The following is a 15,228-nucleotide window of genomic DNA, read 5'->3' as shown; positions in this document are numbered from 1 at the left end:
ATAGTTCCACCAAAAATGAAAATTCTGTCATTAATTACTCACCCTTATGTCGCTCCAAACCCGTCAGACTTTCCTTCATCTTCGGAACACAAATTAAATAATTTTTGATGAAATCCGAGAGCTTTCTGTCCCTTCATACGACATGATGGTGAGCAATTAATTTCTGAGTGAACTAACCCTTTAAGTTAAAAAAATATTATATTGATCTACAGTAACTCAAATTTGTTCTCGTGTTTTTAGAAATATATTGATTATGTTTGGTGGCATTTATAATAAATAATCGTTTTACTTTGTATGATAGTTTTTGTTTTTGCGAAAAGAACCAAACCATAAATATAATTTGAGAAACACTAATAGTTTCTGGGCGAACAAGAGTAACTCCTGCTATAAATCACCAATTGAGAGGTGTGTGTTTATATCTCCATAGTCACGTCTGAAACACCAACCTGCTCTCACTGCCTTGCTCCTTCTTCTCTCGCACCTTGAGCCACTTGCGCAGCAGGAAGCGTTTGCGCCGGGGCGAGGCGCTCGGGGTGGAGCTGTTGGACCAGGCCGCGTCCTCGTCGCTGGACGGTGTGATTTCGATGGAGGGCAGCTGAAGGTACTCTTTGGAAGCCGAGCGTGATCCTGGCTGCCACAGTAGCCCGTTCTCAAGCCGTTCCCGCTCACTGGGCAGCTTTTTCATCCGTCTCATCTTAAAACGCCGGCGCCGTAGGGTGGGGGTGGACGAGCTGGACCAGATGAGGCTGTCATGACCTCCTCCGCCCTCCTCCTCTCCAGGGCCGGGATCGTCCTGGGGGACGTGTACCTGGAGGGATGGTGGTCGAAGGGTGTCCGTCATGCTCCAAACTCACCACCCCTGCCGCTGTGATCACCGTTAAGTTGCTAAATTGAGACGTAGCCCGATCCCAGGGAAGGCGAGAGGCTATCTGCCAAACCGACCGAGTTAAAGATTAAAGAGGAAGCGGAGGTGTTAAGTTGATCCTGAGCGTCTGTAAAGAGCCGGAGCACAAAATGTACTTTGGTCAAAAGTCAAACATCCAGTCCTTTGCTGAATTTCCTTACAGAATCCTTTCTTGATGATTGCTTGAGAATCCGGGGCTCTTTCCTTCTCGTTTTAGCTACACTTTGAACTGACAAAGGGCACCTGATGGTGTTTGGGTGGACGAACTGGTGGAGGTGGGTAAAACTGCTGGGAGTGTTTGAGGCCTACAGCTGGTGGATTGGACGTATTAGATGACAAAGGAAGGCTCTGTTCTCCTCCCAGCAGATGAAACATGCATAAGGGGTGGCTATCGGTGTAACAGTACTCCAGGACTCCCCGCAGGTCCGAGACGGTCTCACACACACAAACACAAGCACAAAAACTCAGACTATTGAAATGATCTCAATTGCCTTTAACAGTTGTGTAAAAAGACTCTCTCCTGAGTTGTACACGCCGGTTGTCCAACAACAAGCCTGAAGACGGTTGGGAATGTCTGGAGCAGGAATTGTGGGTTGGTCACGTTCCTGAGGTTGCTGTTCCCACAATGCCCTGCATCTCAATCTTCTGACACATACAGCGGCCACAGCCTAAAGATTAGAGTAAGGTGATAGCATGCCAGGTAACTAGGACACCGGTGACTAAGTGTTTAACACAAAGATATTGTTAAAAATACATACAAAGCCACAAACAGTCACATGGACAAGATGCATCACCAAACACAGAGATAAATCAGCAAATCAAAAATGAAGCACAATAATTGTGAGCGCGCACATGCATACATACTCAGTACTCAGTACTCATACTTACTACTGAAAGCAGGACAGTTTGAATTTATTCTGTCTACTAGTTTCAATATTGTCTTGCAAAGCATGATAGGTTGGTTGAAAGAACTGTTCATTCAGGTTTGGAATGACTTGGGAGTGAGTAAATGATGACAGAATTTTCATTGTGATTTGAAAAAGTACTTTTGGGAATAACCTCAAGCTGAAAAATAAGGTTCAAGTAACCAGATTTGAAGCACAGCACTGTGGTGTTTCAATAAATCACACTACTTTACTACTGGGGGAGGGGGGCGGTGTAGTGTTCAGTTGAACGAGAATAGAGACGAAAGTGATAAAGGACCGGAGAGTGCAAACAAAAGCATGACTAGAGTAAACAGCCCAATGAGAGACGTTTAAAGAGCCCGCAGGCCAAGCACCCTGACCGCTGACCCAGTACTGACAAACACAAATACAATCCAGTTGACATCCAATATTTAAACAATCACTTCCACTGAGCAGCTCAGGCCTACGGCACACAAATCACAACCAACATCAGCATCTGATTATTTTAAAATGAAGCAACTAGACCAATATGCAAATTGCAAATCAGAGGAGAAAATGTATAATGTTTAGCAATGCCGTTCCACATTTCTCTGCGGAACAGCAGGACGCCGCTGTCAGGTTGCGAGCGAACCGTTGACAGATTGTGACAGGATTGGGTTTCTTCGAGATGAGAGGCTGTGTCATTGTGTCAAGACAGACACTCAAGGCTATCGCTGCTACATAACCTCGCTTCTCTTCCTCTCTCTCATTAACTGAATCACACGTGAAATTATTATTCTTACAATATGTGTGAACTAGAGGTGTGGGGGTGCTACCCGGGAAAAAGAATACTGAAAAATATTAAAATAAATCACATATTATTAGCAACTATAACAGTATCTCAATGATCCTAAAATAACACTGATTTGCATTCTTAATGAGCATTACAGAACATTCAACTGGGCAGAATAAAGTTCCCCCTTCCTTTTGCCTAAAAAAGATGCAAATGTGTTTGCTACAAGCAAGATGAATACGGGTGCTGGTAAGTAAACAAAATAGACATGCAAATGCAATCAAAAAATATGTTTGTAACAGTTGTCTCAAAATAATTCAGATCAATTACATCACAGACTTGAAGAACAGGTGTGGAACACTTTTTTTGTAACAAAACTTCTAAACCTACAAAACCTACAAAACAAAATCCATAATTAAGGAAGTGCCTGCGTCAAATACAAGCTGAAGTGCATAAAATTATACTGGGTTTTTTTCTGTATTTTTGATCAAATAAATGCAGCTTTTGGGGAGCATATGAGACTTACAAATTAAAGCATAAAATTCGGTCAGACCCTACAGGCAGACTAATGACCGACCAATCAGAATCAAGTATTCCAGAGAACTGTGCAGTTTAGTCCATTTATAGAGTTTATACCATGTAGAACAGTAAAATCCTGTGTAATTATCCAGATTTAAATGTGTTCATAGTTTAGCACACTAGTATGGAAGATTAAAAGTAACAGTTGAAGGACTTGTAAAGAGACCTACTGAAATTCTTTTAATTGAAACATCATATAAATAAATAATTTACTGTGAAAGAGGAGAAGATCCTCCTGCTGGGATCTGAGATATATCAAGAGTGCGGTTCATTACAATATGAAGACACCAACTCACATTACACTCATCCTTCATCAAAATCTAATAACTTTGAACAGCTTTATATAACCAAGGTCATGTGAATGAGGAAAAAAATTATTAATTTCCCATTAATAAAATAGATAACCTGATGGATAAAGTTCTGCCCTACATTATATTAAGAATTCAGGAGCAAGCGTTTTGTTTTTTTAATCAGAAATGTTGCATTACATTAAATTAAATGCTTTGCAAATATTGTTTTGTGTGATGTTACAGTCAAACACATTGCAGTTTCTGTCACTACTTGCTATATTGTCTTATATTTGACCTCTGTGATGTATTTTTCTCTGGCAGAAGAGATTTCTCTCATCAAGCCTTTGAATGTTGTACACAGAACAGCTAACAGTTCATTCTTCATTTTCATTATATCATGTACTAGATTCTAGTAATGATTAGAGAGTGTATTCAGACGAAATACCTGAAGCATTTAAGCTCTATTAATGCATTGGTCTAGATCATGAAGGATTGGTCCGAGCACAGACGAGCTGTGTTTCATAAGCAGCGCGCGTGTCTCTGTGGAGACTCACAGCAGGAGTTTCCCTCTGATTGCTAAGGTCATGTGATGAAAGGCTGGGAGAGAAACCACATTCTGCTTGATGTCCTGTAACCCCTAATCTAGATCCCAACACATCCACACGAGTGCTTGCGGATCCACCAGACCGAGTTACAGCAGAGGGCAACTGCTGTATAATGTCGAAGGCTAATCATCTTTACTAATTTGACAAGCTATAATTAGAAAGTGTTTGATGTAAGATGAGAGATAAAGTATAAAGACACAAGGGACATGTGCCAGAACCTGGAAGAGGCGAATATGAACCATGCAGAAAGTGTAAAACTAGTAGAAAATGATTAAAGTAAAATCCAGACCAACCACTCGAGGATAAACTGTAAGCAGACGAGATGCTGAAGAAACTGATAAAACAGAGGAAATACTTACATAATCAATACCTCACTCATTGAGCCTTGGATTATCTGTTATATATCTGGAATCTCACAAAATATGTCAAGATCATATTTATGTATGTTTAAATGCAGTATGTCCTTAGAAAAAAAAAAAAATTTAGCATTGTATAATTATTTTCATAACTCTTAATCACAATCTCATTACTGTAAACTGTACTGTAATTATAATGCAAAAAATTATTTAATATAGTATAATATAGTAATATAATAGAATTTCTAAATTATAATTTTGTAAGTGTAATGCAAAAATAATATAATATAATATAATATAATATAATATAATATAATATAATATAATATAATATAATATAATATAATATAATATAATATAATATTGACTCAGAAAAAAAAATACCCCAAAGATTGCCTGTTAGATTTACCAAAAATAAATTATGTTTAACTTATGGAGAAATCAGAGCAAGTGTGAAGTGTCAGAAAGCTGTTCTCGCCAGGGTACATGAGCGCTGACTCCCTGATGATCACCTTGATCTCACAACTCAGAAAACGTTGTAGCATCACATTTTCAAATATCCTTATGAATAAACCACAGATTTGAGGTTTAAATGACTACATTCTCGTCTGAAAAACTCTAAAAACTTCATTCCGTGAAACAACAACAGTAGCATTTTGAAAATTACCGTGGGTTTTTTCCTCCTCCATTGCCGCTTGCCGGGAGAAATGCTGCAGAGTCTAAAACGTGCGGAGACAAACGGAGTGATCCTGTTCACGGTATGTCATATTACCGTAAATAAAGCTCTCGCGGTACTTTGATGTAATACACCAATCGGTCTGCACAGCGCTGCTTTAAGTCGAACACATCTTAAATGTGTTGTAGCTCTCAGAAAATCACAAGTTGTAATTAAGTTCTACAAGCATGTGAAGGCTTTTTATAATTCAGAATTGTTATGGTAATTACAACATGGCATGAACGCACCTTGATACAAACGGTGAACAATCCCAGTGCTGATACTGGTGGTATATTACTATCATGGAAGGCCTCTCCGCCAATCAGATTCAAGGACCAGAACACATTGTTGTGTGTGTGTACATATATACACACACATATGTATATTCTAAAATCCCAAGAATCGATTAGTCATCCTGTTTTCAGTTGATGAATGAATGCAACATTGTAGCGCGCACAGTGGTGTAGTCTAGTTTTTTGTAGTGAGTATACTCTAATATAACACCCCCATATGTATAAGGCCTGAAGTATACTCTGTGCAATAGTAATATATTTCTGTTATAATTTCTTCAAGTTATACAGAACTTTTATTTTGACAGGTTGTCGTAAAGACATAACAGTTTCTGTGTGTATATGAAACGAATGAATGACGATAGTTTTATCAAATGAAATGGTGAAATTCTCATCAAGTGACTTTCATAGCAGCTCTGCGATGAAATGCACATGTGTAGCCTACATCATGTCTCAATACAGTGAAACGCTGAAAACACCACGAGCGTGAGTCACGCGTGCTTCTGTGTGTGTGTGTGTGTGTGTGTGTGTGTGTAGTGGAGCATACACTGAGCGCTCCATCCCAGAGACGCGTAGAACAATTGCAGTCTCTTTTAGCTTTAATATTCATAGACACTAGTCCATATCGAGATTTGATTCATTGTACAGCAGCTACTTTTGATTTATTCATTCAAAAATAGCCTAATTCCGTGACGTTCTGCTTTATATAGCAAGTTCCATTTGTGACTGGATTCCGCGATTCGATCCGTCGCTTCGCAAACACAGACGGGGTGAATTTATGAATGAAAGTGTGAAAGTTCTGACACAAAACGAAGTTGATACGTATCCTCACGCTTTTTTTAAGTGGGTATACGCAAATCCTTGGCCTTTTCTAGTGGGTATACGGCGTATACCTGCGTATCACGTAGACTACACCACTGAGCGCGCATCCCATCCAATAAATCGCAATAATCTTTGTGCTTTGATACTACTGATATGAAACAAAGTCTCAGTCAGTGTTTCAACCGTGGAAAGACGTCAGTAAAACAGCTGGTAAACAATGTCATGTAACGTCACATTTACCTCAGAAAAGCCATATCCAGTGACCATAAACTCGTTAGTCAGCGAGAAAAATTAACTCTAGAGAGGACTGGAGCATTTTGCTAAATATATGCACCATATTACATATTCATTATAATTTTTTATATTCTTCAATTTTTAATGCATGCTTGAATAAATCTGGCAAGTTTTTATGACAGCCACCATTTAAATGTTTATATTTAATATAACTTTATTATTATAAAAATAAATAAAAGTGTAATTTAAGTGTTTGTATACAAATCAGTAAATTTTTACCTTCAATACTATAGGCTAATGCCTATCGGCTACAACTGACTCCCATAGCTTACAGTATTAGTTAAGAGATTTGTTTTCCTTGAGAAAATATGCCATGTATTGTACCTGATATCCAAAATAATCAATATTGAATCGAATCAAATCGGAATCGAAATCGAATCGAATTGCAAGCTTGTGAATCGAAATCGAATCGAATTGTGAAAATTGTGTCAATACCCAGCCCCCTAATATATATATATAAAATCAAACCTGCAACTTTCCAGTCTGAGTCTCTAACCATTAGGCCACGACTGCCCAAAAGTTTGGATGCATTGGCCAGTATATGTATATATATATATATATATATATATATATATATATATATATATATATATATAACATTAGAACATTTCATTAAAGTACATAACAAAAAAGGGCGTTTAAACTCAAGCTTTTGTTCATGTTCCCTTGTTAGATTTATATCGCTTGTTTCTCACAAGTCACATAGCAGCCTATATCTTTTCCATAATGTCTACAGGAAATAGGTTACCAGATACAAAGGTTCATTCCTCCACACCCTCCACGCTAGTTGTATTCCTGTTTTTATGTAATGTTATGTAACTTGCCATGTGTAGAAATTTCAACAAGTTGGCCTGGAAAACGTCCCAGCAGGACAGTCGCTGGGACGAACTGCAAAGACAACACAAGCCAGCGTTTCACTCGCTCCTCTGTCAGATCAGCATTGTGTGTGAGGTGTGAGCTTCCCACTGCCAGCGGATGTGCAGAGAACACACACTCCCTCTCTGCTCTCCATACACACCAACCTCCAAAACTGAATAATCAGCAATCAAGATTCGAAATAAAAGATTCATTTGGCAAGTATTTAAATCCAGAATTCTGTACAGTTTATCATGAGTGGAAACTATTGTAATCATATTTTCCATTAATGTCTATACAGTAATCCAGTGCATAAACACCCATGTGGTCTGTGCAGTTTCTAATGTCACATGTTCACTGTCACTTATAAACCAAGCCAGGCCACACTCTGTCTTAATGGATAGCACACCTCTTACCAACATACATTTCCCACTCTTTACGGCGGTGCTGCATGACCTTTGACATCATAGTGAAGAGATCCTGTCAGCTAGAGAGATTGATTTCATCCTCGTACTCTTCAAAACAATAAAACAATGGCATATTTATACACTGTACTGGTGCCTCCAAGTCCACCCGGGAAGCTCCTTTTTACAAGATAAGAAGCTGATATATTAAAGTATCATGTGTTTGATTCTAAATCCTTTCATTTCACTCATCTTTAAATACAGCTTCTGCTGGGTTTTGATTGACACACAAATCACTCCACAGAAATGACCTGTGGTTCCAACAGTAGAAAGACTGTATTAGAGATTAAACAGATTGAATTCAGAACGATCCTGCATTCCTTGAAAATGTCATCCTTTTATACCATTACATCTGAATCCAACAACACTGAGTGAGGATCATCTAGTGTCCAGCTGCATAACACAGACAAATCCAACAAGTGAAATCTTTATATTAGAATGGACACCTGTTCACACACAAACACATGCTTACTGACATTCACACACAGCTTTGCTCTTTAACTTTGAGTGAAACACACAGAGAGATTACCGTGAGCCAGTTGACAGCTGGGAAGAGCTAGTGTTACAAAAGCAACAATAGTCTGAGTGTGTGAGTGTGTGAGTGAGAGAAGAAGGCCGATATGAGATTGAGACATTCTGATACACAATCTCTGCTGTATTCCAAAATAAAATTTCTTCAGAAATTTTCAGAAGAGAGAGAGAGAGAGAGAGAGAGAGAGAGAGAGAGAGAGAGAGAGAGAGAGAGAGAGAGAGAGAGAGAGAGAGAGAGAGAGAGAGATTTGATTTTGATTTTTAACAAACTTTTATTACAAATACATTTTACAATACATTTAAATTACAATGTGCATAAATATTAAGAGCAACCCCAACTCACAATAAATGTGCAAAAACCAAATCACCTCCAGATACAGAGCACAAAGCCTCACTGCAACACCAAATACCATCAAAGGTGATAAGGTCATCCATCAACTTGTAATAAGCAAAATCAATCAATATTCTTGCTTTCACCATGTTTGAAAACATTGCAACTACATTCTGTCCCAAATTTTGTTCAACTTTCTTTTTTCTACTTATATAAATAGCCAATTTCGCCTGGCCTACAACAAAATTCAACAACTGGCATACAAATCTTTTTTTCAACACATACTTAAAACCCAAAATAAATAACACTGTAGAAAAAGTTTCATTACACCTCTGAAAAATGTTTCCTAAAAGCAGAAATAAAGGCTCTAATCTTGTACACTTTACAAATGCATGAAAGATGGTTTCCCTCTCAGTGCAAAACGGACATTCAACATCAATCTCAGGATTTAGAATTGAAATGAAAGCATTGACGGCGACAACGCCATGGAGGATTCTCCACTGTAAATCACCTGTCTTTTTTGTCAACGGTGGTTTATAAAGTGCTCTCCACTCAGGTTTTCTATCCACATTCAATTTAAAAAAATCACGCCATGGAGTATCAATTTTCTTATTTAACATTCGTTTGTTAAAAATAACAACACAATACTTGTACAAAGTTTTCCCAGAACAAGAAAAGAAATCTACACACAGGGATTCAACAGTTTTTAAAAACACACCAGAAACCTCTTCTAGTTTCACTGAAAGAAACAGACAAGGAAAAGAGTCTTCAGGATCTGGTTTACAGCGACCATCACTGTACTCAGTCAACAAAGTTCTTTCCGTTGCATTAAGAACCGTCTGCCATTTCATCAATAGCTGCGCAACTAGACGGGTTGACCGAATTTGCAGATGTTGAGCCGTCGCTTCCTTATTCAAAAAATCAAGTCCTGACACTTCCAGTAACTGTCCCAAAGTGGTAATTTTACTGTCAATGAGTGCTTTGTTAAGTCCTGGGTAAAGTCCATTGGCAGACAAATCCAGACGTGCTCCACGGACTAAAGGCTCTTCTAATAGCCAATGAAGTGACTCTGAATCCTCTGTTTTTTTTAAAACAAAAAGACCCCACACCTTAAAGAGGTTCCTATAAAAAACTGGCAGCCCAGAAGTGTTCAATTTCATTGGGTCGAGTAAAAAAAGAGTTTTGTCTAGTCTCATATTCTCAAGATTCTGTAAAATCACATATGCAACAGAACACCAATTAAATTCAACTGAACCAGTAAGAAGTTTTTGAATATATTGCAACCGAAAAGTTGCTACTCTACTATGAAGATGTATTAAGCCATGCCCACCCTCCTCCTTAGGCAAGAACAACACACTCTGTGGGACCCAATGCAGTTTATCCCAGAAGAAATCTACTAAAAAAGCCTGGATTTTTGCTAACAAATGTGATGGAGGATCAATACATGCAACCCTATGCCATAGTGAAGAAGCAACTAGATTATTTATAATTAATATACGCCCTCTATAAGACATTTTTGGAATTAACCATCTCCATTTATCCAGACGACCTTTCACTCTTTCAATGACTCCTTCCCAATTCTTTTGCACTGTTAACTCATCACCAATATACACTCCTAAGTATTTAAAACCTGATTTTCCCCAACCTAACCCTTTAGGGAGATCTGGTTTCCCACCTGTCCACTTACCTAACAATAAAGTTTCACTTTTACTCCAGTTCACACTAGCAGAAGATAACCCTTTAAAAGTTTTAAGTAAACCTGACAAAACCTGTATGTCACTTTGCCTACTAATCATAATTATGACATCGTCGGCATAAGCTGACAATATAAGCTTTTTTGCACAGTTTGGCAAACATAAACCATAAAGTTTAACCCTTATTTGCTGTAAAAGTGGCTCTATTGCCAAGGAGTAGAGCATACCAGACAATGAGCACCCCTGCCTGACACCTCTATGAGCTTTAAAAGGAGCACATAAACCACCGTTCACTTTCAAAATACTCTCGACGCCACTATAAAGAACTTTAATACAATTTATAAAATTTTGGCAAAACCCAAAGGCCTCTAAAACTCTCCACAAATAGCGATGCTCAACACGGTCAAAAGCCTTCTCCTGATCCAACGAGATTAACCCACAATCTAGATTTACCATCTTGGAGACTTCTACAACATCACGAATCAAAGAAACATTGTCAAATATTGACCTACCAGGAACACAGTAGGTCTGGTCAGGATGAATGACACCATCCATCACTCCTGCAAGCCTGTTAGCCAAGGTTTTCGAGAGCAGTTTATAGTCGCTGCAGAGTAGCGATACGGGCCGCCAGCATTTTATGTCCGTAAGGTCTCCTTTCTTGGGCAGGAGGGTTAACACTGCTCTACGGCAGCTCAGAGGCAGCTGGCCTTCAGCCAAGCTTTCGTTCAATACCTCCAGAAGGTCCTCTCTCAGTTCTGACCAGAAAGATTTATAAAAATCAACTGGCAGGCCGTCAATGCCCGGAGCCTTTCCAGACTCCATTCCTTGGAGAGCCTTGTACAGTTCGCCCATGCTCAAAGCACCAGAAATCTCAACATTGACTTCCTCAGACACCTGGGGTAAGTCGTTGAAAAATTCACTGTCACTCCTGTATTCTGCCCCAAGTTCGTTTTTATACAGGTTTTCATAAAAAACAACTGCTCTCTTACGAATGTCCGCAGGGTCTGTCAATAATCCTCCAGACTCAGAGCGCAGAGCATGGATGACTCTACTCTGACCGTTCTTCTTCTCCAAGTTGAAAAAGAACTTGGATGGAGCATCCATTTGGTCCACACTCTGGAACCTCGACCTGACCAGAGCCCCCTGTGTTCTAATGCCCAGTAAATCAGCCAACTGTGTCCTTTTTTTTAACAAAGAATCTAAATAACTCTGACCACCAGTCGACTCAACTAATTCTTGAAGTTTCAGAATGTCAGTCTCCAAGGTGTTCATAATCAAAACTGTCTCTCTAGTGACGTTTTGAGTATACTGCAAACAAAATTGTTTTATTTGGGCTTTCCCAAAATCCCACCACTGTCGCATCGACTTAAAAGATCCCTTTGTGGTTCTGAACTCATCCCAAAACAGTTTAAACATTTTCTTAAAGTACCTGTCACTTAACAAAATAGTGTTAAGCTGCCAGTATGCACTTCTTAACTTAATAGAGTTTAAAAACACAGAACACTGCACCATACTGTGATCAGAAAAACTCAGTGGGGTGATTAAACATTTCTTAACAATGTTACAGTGATGCTTAAAAACATAGAACCGATCCAATCTTGCCAGCGAAATCACACTGTCACGAACATGAGTCCAAGTATATTGCTTTTGTGTCTCATGAAACTGTCTCCACACATCACAGAGCTCATGCGTTTTGACAAGCTGGACTAACCGGTTACGAGAGGGCAAGTGAGGTTCAATATGATTCCTATCCAAGTTTGACAATGTACAGTTAAAGTCACCACCTAAGAATAAATATTCTTCTACACAGCATTTTTGTAAAACAGAACACAAAGTATTTAAAAACAACATTCTCTGTATTGGTGCAGTAGGAATGTACACACAAATAAAAACAAAAATAAAATTCCCAAAAGTAGCTCTTACTTTTAAGAGCCTACCTTTAACTACTTCATCAACCTGATAAGAAGTTGGATTGAAGCTCTTAGAAAAAAGAATAGCCACCCCTCCACTAAGTGAGGTGTTGTGGCTCAACACAGAGACCCCATCCCACTCCTCAGCCCAATCAGCAGCATTCCTCAAGTCACTATGCGTTTCTTGCAACATAGCAACATCTATTCTTTTTTGTTTAACCACTTCAAAAATATCTGCTCTTTTTCTCATTTCCCTTGCTCCATTTACATTCAGAGTTGCAATATTCACCTCACTCATATTGAAATAGACCAAGAAACATAGCAGCACTCCACACAACACATTACTAGCCAAGATACTATACTCTCTCACTACCTTCATTGGCGTTGTCAGAAGTGAGTTTTCTCACTATCTTTTTCAATCGATAAATCTCCTTGTTTGTAAACAAACCTTCTGACATAAAAAACCTGGTTTTATCGACAAATTGCTTTATGTCAGAAAAATAATTATTTACACAAACCCCTCTCTTGTTTTTAGTAGCTTTTAAAAAAAGTTTGATGTCATCCACTTCACAACCGCGACTAGAGAAGTCACTCTGAGAGAGACCGACACTAGAATCAGAAGACTCACTGTCACTGTCACCATATTGATCTTCCACGTCAGATTTCTTAGCTCTAACCGTTTGGGAAACGTCCGAATTTTTCCTTTTTGATGGAATTTTGAATTCACTCTGCTCTGTCTCCATTTCAATGCCATCACAAAACAATTCGGGCAGCAAAACAATAGGTGCACTATCCTTTTCTTGCATATTCGACTTGCAAGAACGAATATTCGATGTTTCAGCATCATTCAGCGTATTTTCCTCACACACATTTTTGGGATAATTTACCTGAATCGCCGCACTCTCAGCTGCGGGGGGATTCTCCACCACTCGATCCCCCACTGCACCTGTCTCTACCGCACCCGTCTCTGTCACAGGACGAACCGCGTTAGACATACCGGCCTCGACCGGCTCAGTAACATTATTAACAATGTCCTCAGCCGCTGAGGTGTTTTCTTTATTCTTACCAGGGCAAGCACGAATTAAATGGCCAACTTCACCACATTTGAAACATTTCATCTTGTCCGTAGTAGCATAAATAACATAGTCGAACTCGTCAACTTTGAGATGCAAAGAAAGATCCAGATCTTGATCATCTTTTAAAATCATGTAAGCAAATCGCCTAAACGAAACCACATGTTTCAAAAGAGGAGAACCACTTCCAATTGGTATCATTTTAATAGGTGACACCAATTTACCATATCGGGACAAAATTCTCACTAAAGTTTCATCACTTATAAAAGGCGGAATATTAGACAACAGCACCTTTTTGGATGGCATAGAAAGTGGGAGAACATGGGTAAAAAGATTATCAATGACTATTCCAGTCTCAACTAACTCATTTGCCTTTTCAACGGAGCTAAGAAAAATGACTGTGGCACCGTTCATTCTAGAGGCCGACATGATATGTTCATGCCCAACGACCTCTCCTGCAGCCAGGCAACAGTCTTCAACACTCACCGCGGACGCCACTTTCACTCCGTGGCGCCGCGTAAGTTTACTCAAACCTTGCATACGCGGGGCCGTCATGCTGCCCGCAAAGAAAAACGGTAGCACGCGGCCCGAACAATCAAATAAACCACCACTTTCAAACAATACCCTAAACAAGATAGAAAAGCAAGGAAAAGTAAAAAAGACTCACTCATAAGCTCCGATTCAATCACAATCGCTCCACTCACACTCAAACAATCACACGTCACACCGGAAGTGAGAGAGAGAGAGAGAGAGAGAGAGAGGCCTCACAGAAAAGGCAATTTTGAGCAAAAGTAGGCTCTGTACCGGCTCCTTAAACCTTCCGGTCTTAAACCAGAAAGCACTCCATGCCATGAAAAAGCTTTGAGAACAACACTGGCAATCAGCCTGTGCTGAACAACACTGCTTCAAAACAAATCACACTGCACAAAACTACAGTTAATCCACTTTAGGCCTATAGTGAAAAAGAAGTGTGCTTAATTGTATTGAAGGTGCACTTGTAGTGTACTTAAAATCTTAAAGGGATGGTTCGGAGTAAAATCAACCTAGGGTCCTTTGCACCATGACCTCGAGCCAAACATCTTTTTTTCCCTTGGCTTGGTTGAACATTATTAAAGTTAGAGCTTATTTAGAGATATCAGTCGAATGGCTTAGTGCAGGCGCTAATGGATCCAAGGTTGTATCTCGTAAATTACCCCACTAATAATGCCCAGAATGGTACCAAACTTCTACAGTAGTACAAATAGGTTCTGTACTCATAAAACGAGGCATTGGAAAGTTTGTAAGTACATCAGGAGTTTATTTAAATATCTCTAAATAAGCTCTAACTTTAATAATGTTCAACCGAGGGAAAAAAGGCTTCTGGGGGGGGGGGGGGGGGTGTTTGGCTCGAGGTCATGGTGCAAAGGACCCTAGGTTGATTTTACTCCGAACCATCCCTTTAAAAGTAGGCTACATATATATAAAAAAACTGTCCTTGCAGATAATATAATATTAATTAAATAAATGTCCACTGAAATGTACTCAAAGAGAATACTTTTTTTTTTTTTTTGATTATGCAAACATTCCATTTAATTATGAAGACATTGTGGGATCATTATTTTTTTAATTTTCTCTGAACAAGCAGTAACATTTGAAAAATGTTACCCAAACATCCAACTAAAACGTTTCAGAAAAACAAAATGTTTTGTGCTAACATTGTGAGAACATTAGACCTGAACTCTGACCTGAAATCTGAATAGAATGTTCTATTAAGGAAGAACGTTTGCTCGTAACTTTGCAATAACCATGGCAGAACATTACCCAAAGTTCTGAGAACATTTCCTTGTTAGCTGGGGAAA

At 39.0% G+C, this 15,228-nt stretch overlaps 1 protein-coding gene across 17 annotated transcripts in view; it reads right to left on the bottom strand.

The window, feature by feature from the left end:
• gramd1bb (GRAM domain containing 1Bb) overlaps positions 1–15,228 on the bottom strand; it is a 164,899-nt gene that overhangs the window by 92,226 nt on the left and 57,445 nt on the right. For 11 of the 17 annotated variants that reach the window (XM_082182167.1, XM_082182182.1, XM_082182184.1 and 8 more), the window contains exon 1: positions 447–3,555. The exons of 3 other annotated variants lie outside the window; for them this stretch is intronic. In XM_082182167.1, the coding sequence (XP_082038293.1) occupies positions 447–841 (395 nt within the window). In that variant the 5' untranslated portion in view covers positions 842–3,555. Of the gene's footprint in view, positions 1–446; positions 3,557–15,228 lie in introns of those variants that run through there. 3 more of the 17 variants (XM_082182178.1, XM_082182171.1, XM_082182186.1) reach the window with 3 other exon arrangements.

Source organism: Leuciscus leuciscus, assembly GCF_965113295.1.
Source record: "Leuciscus leuciscus genome assembly, chromosome: 10".
Lineage (NCBI taxonomy): Eukaryota > Metazoa > Chordata > Actinopteri > Cypriniformes > Leuciscidae > Leuciscus > Leuciscus leuciscus.
Note: the sequence above shows the minus strand (reverse complement) of the source record. Positions and strands in the feature narration are given on the sequence as shown.